Source organism: Fundulus heteroclitus, chromosome 1 (genome assembly GCF_011125445.2).
Source record: "Fundulus heteroclitus isolate FHET01 chromosome 1, MU-UCD_Fhet_4.1, whole genome shotgun sequence".
NCBI lineage: Eukaryota > Metazoa > Chordata > Actinopteri > Cyprinodontiformes > Fundulidae > Fundulus > Fundulus heteroclitus.
In genome coordinates this window covers 23836955-23852734 of record NC_046361.1, presented here as the reverse complement: position 1 = coordinate 23852734, position 15780 = coordinate 23836955, and the positions used below count along the sequence as shown (strand labels likewise).

Here is a 15780-nt window from a genome sequence, read left to right as displayed (position 1 = left end):
AAAAATTTACTCTTATTTTTTTTAAGCAGTATGTTTCATATTTGGAGTGAGATCTGGGACCTGGATGCAGGCCTAGAAAACTGTAGTAGTTAGCAACACAAAGATAACATTTGCATGGACATCCTGCCACAAATGTATAATAGTGCTGTTACTATGTTTACATGCTATGTTGCTTTCATACTTCTGCGGCATTCACTAGAGGTGAGTCCCCTTAACATAATTGCGCTAACCGAGAAGTTTGAATAAAATAGTATTTGTAGAAACCATTTAAAAAGACAGACATACAGAAAAGATTTAAAAGATGCGTGATAACATAGCAGCACATAGATTTGTTCCTCAGAATTTCAGTTTATTGTTCTTTTTACATCAGTTAGTCCTTGGACAAACTGCCTCCAATCAGTCCACAGATTGTAGGATACATTTATGACCAAAGAGCACATTTCACACTGCTACAAACCGACAGAACTGCCATATCGAATGTTAAGATATTTATTTACTGTCATGCTGACTTTTTTTTCCTTTTTTTTGTCAGTAATAATGACTTACTGATTCTGTAACTGCTGCTAGTGAGGCTTCTGGCGTAATAATGGCATCTATAAGTCCCAGTGACTAAACGGCATTCAATCCGTGTATGGTAGGAATCTTGCTTTAGAATTTACAGTTAGGTAAAACCGAACCTTATCTTGGCCCAGCTTAAAACAAACATACAGAAAATGTAACATATTCACCCTCGTAAAAAAAAAGCGTATGCATTGATATGTTTACCAATCTCAGTAGAACAAATGTACAATTGTAGTGTTTATTAGTTGTGCAGTATTTGACGATAGTAAACAGCTATGATCCTAGAGAGATCCTATATTTACAGCTCTGGATATCATTTGGTTATGAGTTTTAGCATAGTCAAACTGAACTTAATAGTTTTTATGATTACACTGAATATAAAAAAAGACCTCTGCTGAATGACACATCTGTACATGAATGCATTTTTTTTCTCTTTGTTTTTTTTTTTTTTTTTTACATAGCTATAATGGTTCCCTTTCATTTTCATGTTGTCTCACTCTGTTTCAGACCATATGTTATGGCAACTCATTTGTGGCTTCACTTTGGCAGTCAGTTTGAGCAGTCTCAATTGAGGACCAATGGCCTCCTTTGTTCAAATAATTGACTCGAATGAGCCGTTGCATCCTGGAAACCTGCATTACTGCCATGCCCTAAGACGGGCCGTCTTTTTGCAGCATAGTTCTTTGTGTAGTCTTTTCATAGTCTGTTGTTAGTGCTTCCGCTACTAACAAATGTTGTGCTAGTTTGTTGAATCCCCTTTAGTCCTGTCTGGTCTGTAGAAGACCATTTCACAGTTAAGTTCCAAGCAGCAGTCTCGTTCAGGGGTGGGGTGAGAGAGGCCAGAGGCTCTGACTGGCCAGTGAAGTTGGTCCATCCACTCCAGCCAGATGTTATGCCAGTGGTTCCTAATATTTCATTCGTATTCCACCAAATGTCTTCCCGATATCATTTTACGTTGTGCCATATCTTGTTATTTTAAGCTAAAACTCGAGCAGGAGACCATCTGTGTTCTTATTTTTTTAGGAAACACCGTGCTAGCCCATGAACACCAGCCTATTTGGACATGCAGCTAATAAGGCTATCTCAGCTATAAAAGTGGCTGTTCTAAGTTTACCATTTTTGCAGCGGTGTTAGACAAAGTATACAGCAATGAAGGCTGGAAGGACAATGTTGGCGATGGTTGCTTGCAGTATGACACTTGGGAGCCATGTAATACATACACTTAAGCTGGAGCATCTGAGTTAGCTGTTATTGGCTGCAACTGTGAGCTTCTTTTGAGGGCCAGCTGGGACAAAGACCTGTGTAAATCATTACCCTTCAGCACCCTGGGCCAGACGCTGGGCCATGGATATAAAGCCAATGAGCCATCTCTAGGAGAGGCTTGGACTTCCCAGGAGATGCCCGTCAATGAGGAGAGAAGAGAAAGTATCCGGCCACACTTTGCATTTACTGAAAAGAGTTAAGACTTAGCTTTTGACAAGAACAGGCAAAGTTGTCATTAAGTTGATGAAATATTCCGTTGAAGATACTTTTTTTCCCTCCTGCAGCCTTGATTCTCAGCTTCCTCTTCCCCCATCTCGCCCACCGGTCATCCTCTGTCTCAACGTTCTCCTTCACAGGCTGTTTTTGTCCGGTAACTCTGCCTCGGGACTACGGGGGAAGTAGACAGTGGCTTTGTGCTCCTCATAGCGGTCAATGTGCTTGAGGTGTACCACCATGTGCAGGGCATAGGCTAAGACTAAGAGCAGGATTAACGATGTCACCAGACCCATCAGGATGGCTGGCGTCAAGAAAGTGGCACAGTCACTGGCCGACGCAAACTTCTCCGACTGTACGTTGAAGGCCTGGATCTGAAAGAACAAAGAGCGAGGCAGAAAGATCAGATTAGGCAGTAGCAAATAGGACAACTGGCTCTTATTGGGCTTACCAAACACAGACAAACTGGACAGATGGACAGGTTGAGACAATTGAGCAGATGGCTGAATAAATAAGACAGATTGACAAACTGCCAAAATGCCAGCAAACTGGCAGACTGGCAACCAACACACCGAACATTAAAAGGAACCAGCTGGCTAGCATACAGACACATGCACCCATGTAGCAAGAATGACAACAACTTTAAACCAAAACCGAACATGCAGACACCGTTAGAGGAGTTAAGACAGCAAAGTGTGTGCCCCTTGTGCAACAGTGTACCTGGAAATCAGTGAAAGTTATGTGCCAGTTAGCGGATGTGTCAGTGTGGGAGCTGGGCACTAGCAGGGTGTCATATTTGTGCAGGCTGCTGACGTGCTGGCAATGGTAGGATGAAGTGGCAGGAGCGTAGACCTCACTGGCGTTGAACGTAGCCTCCTGCGTCCAGTTGTACTGGATGTGAACGCTATCGAGTGTGAACCAGTTTTGACCAGCCGCCTCATAAAAAGTGTTGGACATCTGAAGCCTTGTGAAGGAGACAACGCAGTTAGTTATACTTGCGCACATTCTAGCGTGTTTTCTTGTGATAGGTGAAGATTAAAAGTATTAGAATTAGGCCTTGCCATTTTACCTGATAACTAGACCTCGTAAGTCCTCAACATCACCAAACCTTAATGAGAGTCTGTGGCAGAACAAACCAAAATGAGAGCATTTTACTCAACTAATATAAAAACATTATATTTTTGAGTAAGTATCTGTACTTTAGAAAGTTGAAATATATTTCACATGAAACATCCATCTTGTTTTGCTATGCATGCCCAAAAATGTATTATTTCGGCACGGTCAATACTTTGCAACATACATAGCTTTATCCTTTGTGCAGATTGAGCCCTTGGTGTCCACAGGTAAGCTGGGGTTGAAGACCCTCTCAGTCAGATCGATGAACGTGTGGTTCCTGTACCGGATTGCCAGCCGTTTTGCCTTAAACAGAATGCAAGTCTTCCCATTGTAAGACACACTGAGCGGCCCATAAGGCCCCATCAGAGACTGCAGCAGCTTCCTTTTACTGAGAGACATCCCAGGCTGATGCCATTTGAAAGGCTGCAAAGATATAAAGCAAGGCATGTTTATTTGTCTAGCACATTTCAGTAACAAAACATTTCAAAGTGCTGTACATGAACAAAACACAAGAAAATTGCACATCGCAGTGCAATAGTAGCAATAGGTCAAGATATAAGATAAGTTGGACGACAAACTTCAAACGTTTCGGCACTTTTACAGTCTTCTGGGAGTTTTTTTTCCCAGATAAGCGGAGCATAAGAACTAAATGATGCTTCACTGTGTTTGGTTCTGGTTCTGGGTATGCAGAGTAGATTTGAGCCAAAACATCAGAGTCTTCTGGCTCAAATTAAATAAACAAATGGTAATAACAAAACACAAAAAAACATGTATTCAGTGTATGAACAGCAGAATAGGATTGTTTTACTGTCCTAAGGAGAACAACCTACAATTATTTTAACTTCTCACAAAGACCTGAACATTGCATATACAGAACCTTGCAAGCATGTTTCAGCCCCCTGAACATTTTTTATTTTTTCTCATGTTAGAATCACACCTGTCAGTGCACTTTAAAGGGATTTTATGTTCCAACACAAAACCATGCATAATTCTGAAGTGAAGGTTTTCAGCATGTTTAACACATTGTTACGGCCCCAGTTAGTTTTTACTGAACCTACTATGCAGGGTTGGAGAGAGGCCTTGTGAAGGAGCTGCTGGTTGTCTTGATTGCTGCTGCTTATCAAGAGCTGCCAAATGTGCTGCTAGAGTTCTCTCTCTCTCTCCCTCCTGAAGTAATCACTTGTTTGGTTTGTACGTTTGCGTTTAGGTTGTTTAAGTTTGCTTTGCTTGGATTGGTTATTTTGGTTGGAGTTTGGACTAACTTGGGCGGTTCTTTTCGGGTATTCCTCTTCAGCTTTTATTTTACTTCTTTTTTAATTTAATAAATCATCCTTTTGGTCAAAGGAAAAATCCTTTTCTAACCCTAATCCTTGTGTGGTCTCCATTTATGTCACCCCACCATACAAGCCTGGTGGACGTAACATACATAGAAATCTGAAAAGTGTGGCTTGCTTTTATATTCAACCCCTTTACCCTGACACCCGTGAAAAACTCAACAACAAATTGAATTCAGATGTGACCTAGCTAGAAACCTAATTAAGTGTAAATACAGTCATTGAACGAAGATGAATGTAGTTAAATACTGGACAATCCTAGTAGAAAGCCTGTAGGATACTGCAAAAGACTTGAGACTGAGGTGTGAGTTCAGCTTCCTGCAGGACAATGACATTAAAGCACCATTAATACAACCAGGGTTGTGATGGAATAGTTTAAATCAAAGCATTTTTTATGAATGGTCCAGTCAGATACCAGAATTAAGATTCTGTGGCAGAAATGCTCACAGTCATTCTTCATCCAAGTTGCCTGGGCTTGAGCAAAGAAGAGTGGCCAAAAATGAATATTTTATCCTCATCAAGATTTGCAAAGGGCTACATCCCAAAACACTCTCAGCCGTAAATGCAAATCATTTAGTGGTTCTATAAATTATTGACTCTGGGGACTGCATAGAAATATTCATCACACTTTTCATTATGCATAACCATGTGCTGGTCTAGTGCAGGGGTCTGCAACCTGCAGCTCCAGAGCCACAAGTGGCTCTTTAGCCACTCGACTGTGGCTCTCACAAAACCAAATGTCTTTAATCACCAAGGCAATAAGAAAGGGTGGTTTTAGCAGTTATTCTGTATGGTTTCATTGAATATTTCCATGGAATATCTACAACAGAAGGGCATTAATGATATAAGGATTACAAAAGTATTTTAATGTTTTTAGCTATATGCTTTATATTTCTTTATTGGGCTTTCTTAATTTTCCACATTTTTGGAAAGTGCTCACACAGCTGGCTTCATACTACAAACTAGAGAGTTTATTTTTCATATATAAAAGTTAGATGATTTATTTTGTTCTAAAATCTTAAAATAGATATAATGATTGGTTTTACTTCATTTGAAAATTTTAAATTATTCAGTAAATGCATATAAAACCTGTCAATTACTGAAGCTAAATGGTATAGTTGCAGGGACAAAAATGGCTCTTTGAATGTAAAAGATTTCTGACCACTGTTCTAGCGAATAAAGTACCTATAAAATGTATTGTTTGTGATTGCAATGTGACAAAATGTGAAAAGGTTTAAGGTGTATGAATACTTTTGTCAGTCAAAATATGAATCTTCTGCATGTCCTGTTTCAGCTTGTGTCTTTTGACAATTCAAAATGATATGAGTCAATGTATTTCATACATATTGAGAAGATACAATCAGATTAATCTGCTCCATTAAAACCAAGACAAAAGGTGCTGAAATTACAAAAACGCTGTACAAATGTAATGAAGCACATTCCAAAGCAAACATAGGTAAACTTAGACAAAACTTATGAAACTCTTATGTTGAACTATTTACATCAGGGTATTCTCCGTCACATTTCCCTCTGATGTGTGTTTAAGAGCATCCACTGCTCTTGTCTTCTCCTACAGCAAAGACGCCTGGCCTAATGTGCACAGCCTGGAGCGCCAAAGTTTTATTCATGCTGTGATATTTAATTTGAAAGGCCATTTTAAAGGTTTGCCAGCTTGTATGATCGTAAAATGTCAGCTATGTGTAAAGTTCAGTGTTCCAGCCACCACTAGAATCCCAAACGGAGAAAGAGCAGCATGTGGAAACCAGGAATTTGCATATAATGGTGCATGGTGGCAGAGAAAGCCCTGGCATTAGTCGGCAGATAAAAAAACACCCCCACTAGCTTTTTTTTAATCTGTTTGCTTGAAGAGTGCAAATCACTGTAAGGTACTCGTGTGACAGCTAATTTAAGGTGTTTTTTAAAAAAAATACAGATACATTTTTGTGGCTGAGATTACAAGCACAAAGGACGAGAGTTTAGAAAAGCAAATGCAGGACACACCCAATCTACATAAAACTGATATAATTGCCTGTCTGCATAAGCTGATGAAGCATGCTGTGGAATGTTATTGAATTTCTCAGGCACCGTGGTCCTGTGTGTGGGCGGCAAAGATGTTTTACCTCTGGTGAATATGAGACAAACATTATTCCTTCATCCAAGGTCATACAGTGAGGCTGAGTGAGCATGCTCAGTTTTTTTTTGCTTGTGTGTTCCAGCTCGTGTTCGTTTGTATGAAACGGAGACAGGGAGGGGAGAACGCTGAACACCGTACCTGCAGTATTCTCCTGAGTGGGTTTTCATCTTCGGGCGTCAAAAACACCTCCTCACTTTCCAGGCCATACTCTCCGTCTTTACCTGAAAACGCAAGCGAACGAATGTGTCACTGAGGTTTAGATCACCGGGGAGCTCCATCTGATTTCCAGTGCTTTATGGCAGGTTGCAGCATAATCATAAAAGTTGTGATCATTCCATATACGCAGTGCACACACATGCACGCACACAAAGAACAAAGAGACCTGCATGCAGCTCGCTGCTTGGGCTCGTATCTATTTCCAGTGGTTTGCGTCATCGCACTGACTCATCAGCAGCTTATTCCAGAATAAGTTCAGTGTTTACAAACACTGTTCATTTTGTTCCGGATACATCTTTCCACATCGTGGATTTTACAAAAATAAAATAAATAAATAAAAACGATTATTCGTGCCTCTGTGTCACAATGTGTAAATATAACCACACACAGCTCGGCGTCCCACCGAGGTGTTCGAGTTGCACACAGGCCCCACTTGAAAACCCGATTGGGTTTAAAGTAGCAGAGATGTCTCAGGATTGAAAAGGCAAAAGCTTCTGTCCGATCTGTGCAACTCATCGATGTCAAAAGAACCATGGCAGGTTAGGCTGAATCAGGGCTTGTGTCAGAATGGATTTGTTACTTACGCGACGTGACTTTTGTTGCTTGATGGGGATTCTCTTTGCTGCGAAAAAGGACAGAAAATGCAATTAAGGCCTTCTGAAGATAAGATAAAAACAGTTTCCTTTTATTATTTTTTATGTTTTACTGGAAAAGTAAGCCCCATATCCGGAATAAATAAATAAAACAAAACTCTGAATAGAATAGGTTCTTGCTTAGAGTAGGGGGTGTCCAAAGTTTAACCTGGCAGCCAATTGAGGCGCTTGGGATGGTTTTATGAAGCCCCAAAATAAAATTCTAAAATAGTACTAATCTTGCTTGCCAGCACAAGCGATAAATACACATGAACACTTTTTTTAAATGGTTGAATTGATTTAAAATTGTCTTAAAGTGAACATGTATCCCTCTTTTAATAACCATGTTTTATGTGTCACTTTAATCTTGTAGTAAATGAGACCAAAAACATTCAGTGACTTTTACTCAAAGACCATCCACTAAACCTAGCTAAATACAATAATTATTTTCAGAGAAAGAGTGACTTCTTTTTATAAAGGTTATTACGTCTGAAGGGATTTGCACATACAGAAAACTAAGAAATTTTTGCTGTTCAGGATAAGTCTTGCAAAATGTCGCAGGACTTTGACTGATGGCTGCTCTGTGGTGTGGTGCTGACCTACATCCTGCACATGTGACAGATGAACATCCGTTTCCTTGGTCTTCGCATGCTTGCCCCGGGCTATTCAACTCCCCGTCTAAGACTACAGCCGACAAAACATGTACCTCTTGAGGCTAATCCTAATCCTTTTGTTTTTTTTTGTTTTTTTTAAATCACAAACATATTGTGCCAGTGGGCTTACTGGGCAGCTCCATCATGGCCAGTCGCTGGGTGTGATGGTCACTCAGATCCTCTGACTAGGTGTTCTGTCCTGACCTGGTCTTTGTGATCATCTTGACTAACTCTCTAATCGGAGTACAACAGCCAGCAATAATGAGCTTGAAGGAGGTAAACCTTAATACCTGTGGGACCGGGAACAACAATTACTGTAAGTCACAAGGCATTGCTTCCATCTGCTACTGTTGTTTTCAACCAAATTTGCAGCAAAAAAGAAGTTGATTTAAAAAATGTTACAAGTGCCATCTTCTGGAAGATCTTGTTTGAAAGGCCTAAAGATCCTCAACAATCAAGAACTGTTTAGACTGTCATCAAAAGCTTGTTCACACGTTTCTCTCCAATATGTTCCCAGACGCTAATTTTAATCTAAAAATTAGTTGATTTTGTGTAGCTCTTCTTGTAAATCACAGCCCTAGGAGGGGGATGCCATGGATATCAGTTATCCAGCCATATGGTGTCTGCCTGGGCAATAATATGCACTTTGATGCCAGATGGATTAGGATTAGCTGTGAGGACAGGTCAAGTCTGTTGGAGCCCAAATGTGGAGAGACATTGGCTCTGACCAAGGTGAAGGGATTAAATTGTGATGTCAGAAGCTACAACAGTCTGGACAGTTCAAGGGCATCAGTCCTGACCGCCAAAAGTGCTGATGATTGCTGGAAGGTTCTGAAAATCTAAAGTGATTTGACAGAAATGTAATGTTAAATTTCCTTATGTATTATATAAGGAAATATATATATATATATATATATATATAGTGGGGGGGTTTAGTCCTTTATGGTAATCTCTTTAAAAATCCAATGTATCAAATTAAGGACCTGGAAGAAGCTCATTCAGTGCACCTCGTGTAAAAATATTCATGCACATTTAAACTCCTTCATTTTGTCACACCACAACGACAAACTTTAGTGTGTTTTATCTGAATTATGTGTGAAAAACAACACAATACAGTGGAAGTAGGGGTGGATTTTGCATGATTTTCAAAATGTTTTTCAAATAAATACCTGAAACCTGTGTCATTCTTTTGTAATCAGCCCCTTTGAGTCACTTTAACGTACTTTCTAGGACCACCTTTCAAAGCAGTAACAGAACCAAGTATTCTGGGGGTATGTCTTCACCAGCTTTGCACATGTAGAAACTGAAATATTTGCTTTCCAAGCTCATCCAGCATGAACATCCATTTTCAAGTTTTGCACAACACAAAACATGCATATTTATCGATCTAATCTATTCCTTTGCAGCTCCACGTGTGTAGTGCCACTGTTTCTGCTGAAAGGTGAACATCTGCTCGAGGCAGCCTCAGACAAGCTTCATACCAGATTCACCCCATATCTAGCTCCCAATAAACTCTTGGCAGATTTTATGTCCCTGCTGAACAAAGGCATCCCCACAGCATGTTGCTGCCACCATCATCTTTTCAGTGTGAGGATGATGTGTTTAGGGTGATGAGCAATGTTCATTTTCCACTTTATAAAGTGTTTTGCATGCATGCTTGAAGTTTCAGTTTTGGTCACATCAGAGCAGAGAACCTTTGTCCAAATGTTTGCTGTGCCCCCTACACGGCATGTAGCACAAACAACGAGACCACTTTAAGCTTTCTTTCAACAATGGCTTCATTTTTTATACTTTTTCATAAAAGGTTACATTTGTCAAGTGCATCACTAAAACTTGTCCAAGATCTGCCATTGGGCCTCCTGGCTGCTTTCTTGATTAATGCAGTTGTGCTGCCCTGGGCTTAATTTGAAAGGATAAATTGGATAATGTTGTGTGAGATCTTCAAAGCTTGTGAATATTGTTTTAGAGGCTGGCCCTGCCTAAAACCTCACCATGACGTTATACCTGACGTTTCTGGACATTGTGTTAGTCTAGCATATCAAATCCTATAGCCAATAAAACACATCAGAGTTTGTAGTTTTAATGTGAAAAAAAATTAGAACAAGTTCAGCGGGTAAGAATACTTCTGCAAAGCGATTTGAACTCAGAAGGCCCTTATGTTGTATGCCACAAAGCTGTGGGGCAATCAAGTTGCTCCATGAAGGAAATCAAAGCGACTGGAATCAAGCCTAAGACCATTGGAACAGGTCATGACAGCTGCTTGGTGACGTCTGACAAATGCCAATGAGTCTGTGACCAAGTGGAAGATACCCTGATGTCAGTAGCCACAAATAAGCTCTTCAGCCTACATTCCAGTGTGCATCTGCCAACTTCAGCGTCAGCATCATGATTGGCTAAATCCAGCGTGGTGTGTGTGTGTGTGTGTGTGTGTGTGTGTCTGCGCGCAGGTTGCTGGTCACATGCTAACCCGCATGCGTGCTGATACCTTGCTAAGCAACCTCTGCCAGTGCCCTTCTCTGAGTAACAATACGAAAGTTTATTTATGTAATAAATGCTAATATTTATATTTGCCACTGGTGAATGCTGGGTAAGCATGTGTATGTAAAAGAGCTGCCAGCTCCAGGAAACCTTTGGCAGCAGGCAGTTGTGACTGAAACCTCAGCAGCATGGCAGCTAACTTGGACGCTGCGCAATGATTGCCTGCATTGATATTTGAGACATCAATGATCTCAGGGCTGCAGAGAGGCTTCACCCCCCCCCCCCCACACACACACCCCATGACATGACGCCTGGATTTAATATGGATGTTCAACACCGTCATAAAAATAAGCCCTCCTGTGCAGCTACGTGGTCTCAGCTGGTTGCCAGGAGCCTCGGGACTATGAGAATGAGAGAGCTATGCGAAGCCCAGCCGCCTTGCTCCTGTGCTAGTTTTGCACGGTCAGCAACCCAGGGCTCTTGCGGGCCCCCATCATCGGTTCAGTTTGTCACACAGCGGCTGGGTGCTGAGCAGGCCCTTTACATAATCAAAGCCAAGCCAGAGCCGCTTCACGGCTTGCCTCCCTGCTGCCACAAACCGTCCGCAAATGTGCGTTCGTGTAAACATGTTACACGTGACGTCCACGAGAGCAGAGGCAAAACAAATTCAAACTTATCGCTAATTTTAGATAAGTGCTGGGGTTTAAATATTAATGACAATGCTTCTTTTGGTTTCTCAATCAATACTTTTTCACTGAATGTCCTTCCTCAAGCAGACAGATAGCTGATCTCTCGTTGTCTCTCCCTGTTGTGCACAGTTAAACAAAAAAAACAAAAAAAGGGTGATCTGCTGCCTGCTCCCAAAACTTTTAAGCAAGTCCTGCCTGCCTCTGTAACAGCGCCTAACCAACGAATTCAGAAATCTTCCCCTTTCCTGTATTTTACAGTAAGTATAGCTGAGGATACCAGGGGTTTTGTTAGGGGAAACATGGCTATCTGTACTGGGTAGCACAGCCTTAGGGGTAGCATGAGAACTTTTTTAAAATATTTATTCTTGAGTCAGCCATCAGTTGCATTCTGAGCATGTTTGAGAGTTTTGCGCAGAGTGTACCGCTTTATGAAACTCAGCAGAACTACGGACTGAGTTTGATATGCAGTGTTTGATTCAGAGCTTCAGTAAAGAGCTGTGTTACCTTTTTGTTGATCTTATTCTTTGGATTTAGCCTGACAGTTACATGTTTTATATCCATTAAGTCACTATTGCGCCCACAGAATAAAATAAACTTGGAGGGTTTGGTGCCGGTTCTCTTGGTATCTGTGCTATTGTTCTCAAAGTTCTTTTATTGTCCCTTTACAAAACTTAAAACCCAGTTTAAATACTTTAGTTCTTAGCACCTAGAACACAGGGATCTCATTTTTAGTATCAGTGGTGAGTAATAATGTGTAAAAACTAGTAGACAGTGCTCTTGAAAATTACTTCTGAAAACTCATCTTAATCCACCGCTCTGAGGCACTGTTTTATAAATAGACTTGTTAGCAGAGATTAAGATTTAGTTGTACTTTAAGATGCCAGTCAGGCCCTTGTTGCCAGTTTCAGTATAGCTTTGATTGCAGCTTCAAATGAGACCTCAGGTTAAGCACTTGATTCGTAAATCTCCCTACACCTTGGACATTAGCAGTTAAGGTTAGCGCGCCTGAGCTTGTGGCTTCACATTATGACTTCAGTCTTACAGAGAACTACATGCATGTTAATACAGAGGATGTTAAAATATATCAGTTCGATTTCCAGTTTCATCCATGGAAGATATGTACACACGTAAGAAGATGATTGAATAGCACTAGTTAGAGTTCTTTGTCTTTTAAATCTCCAGATTAGCGACCGCTAATCAATCTTCTCAACAAAACCGATACTCTGACCTTTCTTTTGGGACTCTAATTAGGCCAGCTTATCAGAAATACAAATGTATGCTGGTGATCACATCTGCATTGAGTCACGACGTTTCCCCATACATGTTCTGTTTTAAAAGATAACTTTTTTTAATAATCTGATTGTGCACGCAAAACTAAAATTAGCTTCTGGTCTTTTAACTCTTTAATCTGTCTCAGATAGAGGTAAGTGATCTGTCACCTTGAACTCCATAGGTTGCTCTTTAAGCTGTGTCTATGTTTGACAGGGTTTAACAGTTTTAAGACGTATTTAAGCACTTGTAGACTATATAATGTGTTGGTCCAAACAGCTGCCAAATATGCTGCGAGAGACATGCAGGCTGAAAGACCTGAGCAATGATCCATGGGAGAGCAGGCGAGGCAGCAAGTCCATGTCCAAAATGTTGTTGAAAGAACCACAAAAAGGCGGTTTGATTTAGAAAACTGAATTATGGCTGTAAAGTGAAAGGTGAAAAACATGCCTTCGTAATGGGTGCCTATTGATGTTTAAATGTGATTTGAAGTTGATCGGGTTGATCCAATGGGCTGATCAAGACATGTTTGGACCCGACAGACAGACAAGACTGACATTTAATGGGTTAGTTGAGGCCAGGTTTGGACCCGACCAGACAGCTCTAAATAGCCATAGAAAATGTTCACGGAGATCCAGGGGTTGAGATGCGGAAGAAATTGTACTTTTAATATTTTTTGTATTAAAATCTGAACCCTTTATTAGTGTCATTACATGAGTGAATCTGTCCTCACTTGGATTTTTATTAACCTGCTAGAGGACATTCTTCGACTTTGACAGGCATAGTAAACGGATGCTAGAGTAGTTTCAACAACTGGGTCCCACTTAAGTGATGTTGATTGTTTATCAAGTGTAATAGGACAGATCAAATTAACTAACTGCTACTGAGAAGGGTGATATAGGCTTTCTTTTTTTTTTTTTTTTTACAATACAGCTTGGTATATGTTGGAGTGCCCAAAAAGTTGTATTTCACCACCTGTTCTTTTTGGCTTCAAATTTTTACAGAGCCTCATAAAAACAGATCTTCCTCTAAAAATAAAATGACCAATAGTAAACCAATAATTGCAATTGATAATGCTTTCAAACATAGCCTCAGCATTTAGTGATGATCTCACAATTAACAGCTGGAAAATACTTTCAGATGTGTAGAGTTGATACTAATACATGATGTGGAAACATCATGTATTAGAGCCTCTATTTTTTTTTATCTTGTAGTGCTTAAATATACAGTATTTTATTTTTTAGATAACCATTACACTTATTGCAGCTCTCCAACTTTCCTCAGCCTGTGCTGTTGCTGGACTCTTTTAAGTTGTGTGCACAAGTCACTTACAAAATTACAGCTTAGTTTGTTGCCCTTTAATCTTTCGGACACATGTGGACCTCGTTCATCTCCTTTCAAAACATATTCGGCTAGAAGCATTTTATAACCGCTGGACATACATTTTTGTTTCATTATATCTTGTAATTCATTTACATTTGCTGCAAAACATCTAATTCAACTCCCAAGTCTGGTCAAAATAGAGTGTTGCATTATCTTTTTGAATGCAATAGGCATTCTTTTTAATTCAGGTTTCTACTTTTAATACAGGCTGATAAATGAAAGATTTGTGCAGTCAACAGTTTTGAGAGTTTCAGGAAACCCACATTGTAGCTTAATTGTAGGGTAATTGTAGGATAATCTTACAGTATTTCTAAAAACTTCACCTAAGTTCTGTTTTTCGATCATGTTCTAGCATCACACACACACACACACACACACACACACACACACACACAAAACTACTAAGGGGAATCTGCCTGTTTCTTTCAGCTGCAATCCCTGGGGTCCTCTGAGCCTTTCATCAGCAGCAGCCTGTAACTCATATTTTCCTAACACATATTCAGCTCCCTCCAAGGCGTCTGATATTCGAGGCATAAAATATTGCTATTATATAACAGCATCTTTGAGTGAGTCAGAGCTGAGATCGGAGTGTTGACCTGTGACCGTTAGCTGTTATGTTTCAGAGTTACGCACAAAGTTTGATAACGGGACACAGGCTCCAAATCCCGGGAGAAATTATCACATCCTCTCGCTCTCTTTCGGACAAGCTGTGGTCAAAAGTTGTGAAACCGGTCTGCTGGGGTTTTATGAAACCTAAATTAGGATGGAATTAGATCAGACCCATGAGAATATTGAAGCTGAATGTTTAGTACGAGCTATTGGTGACCTGGAATTGCAAAGGTGTTTCAGATTTTAATGTTTGTGTGATAAATGAGGAAAGCAAACGCAGCAAGTTGTGGGTTTTAAATCAAAGGATTGTGTTAGCCATCACGTATGGCATGGTGTCAAGAGCCTTACATGGCTTTGGCACAGTTTGATGGCTCTTTGCAGTGATGTCTATGTAAGCAGGCAGAAGAGCGGTGCTAAAGGCCCCGGCTGTCTTGTGGCACTGCTGTGAGCCCTGTATATTTTATCCCGATTCAATTTGCAAGGCGACATGTGCGTTACATGGCTAGAATTTCTCACTAATGGCTGCACTGGTAAGCACAAACCAGTAGATGCCTCATCTCCTTGTCCCCCATCATCCTCTCCCTTTGCTGCTCCCATTTCTCATCTACTCTAGATTTTAACATCCACTACCCAAGCCTTATTTAGCTCCCTCTTGCCAAAGCAGCATTGCTACACAGAGACAACAGCCCCATCTGTGATTGATGAGCACCGTCTGATGCGGTCCCACACTCTGAGACAAACAAAGCCTCGAAGCTTAGCGCTCTCCAACACATACCAACACTGCTTGGATGATTGAATTCACAATCCGAGATCCATCCAAGGTGAGCTGTAACTAAAGAAGGCCAGGTTGGCACAAAGCCCTGCTAGAGAAGATGTACACATCAGCATCCCAGCATCCCTGCGTGCATCTCCAGTACCCCTCCCCCCTCCCCCCCCCCCCACTTTTCCTCCTGCACCCCTCCGCTGCTTCACAGCCGTAGAGAGTGAAGATGCACTCACCTTCTGTCCAGGATCAGAGGCACTTCGTCATAGATGAGTCCCGGCTGGAATTCTTCCTCGGTGAAAGTGAGCCCCGGCCGGCTGAGGGCGGACAGCAAGGCGAGGGAACAGATGAGGAGCGCGTGTGCAGCCATTGAGACAATGAGAGGAGACTGCTGCTGGTCGAGCACCGCTTCATAATCTGCTCTCCTAGCAGCGCCTGAATCTCAGCTCCTCTGACTAGCAGCAGCC

The 15780-nt window shown here is 41.0% G+C and overlaps 1 protein-coding gene across 1 annotated transcript; it reads right to left on the bottom strand.

The window, feature by feature from the left end:
- Positions 1-519: 519 nt before the first annotated feature.
- atp6ap1lb (ATPase H+ transporting accessory protein 1 like b) lies at positions 520-15780 on the bottom strand. The gene is made up of 7 exons (XM_012876496.3): positions 15550-15780; positions 7422-7459; positions 6760-6842; positions 3338-3576; positions 3107-3157; positions 2758-3001; positions 520-2411 (listed from the first exon to the last, which is right to left on the bottom strand). Exons 1-7 carry the CDS (start codon positions 15681-15683, stop codon positions 2175-2177), a joined length of 1026 nt encoding a protein of 341 aa, XP_012731950.3. The 5' UTR covers positions 15684-15780; the 3' UTR covers positions 520-2174.

Bases quoted from the DNA above. Each gene is read 5' to 3' on its own strand.
- atp6ap1lb (XM_012876496.3), bottom strand. From the start codon at position 15,683: ATGGCTGCACACGCGCTCCTCATCTGTTCCCTCGCCTTGCTGTCCGCC. The intron at 3,577-6,759 runs GTACGGTGTTCA...ATATCTTTGCAG, and splicing joins CACTCAGGAGAATACTGCAG to CCTTTCAAATGGCATCAGCC. The intron at 3,002-3,106 runs GTAAAATGGCAA...CTCCTTCACAAG, and splicing joins TTACGAGGTCTAGTTATCAG to GCTTCAGATGTCCAACACTT.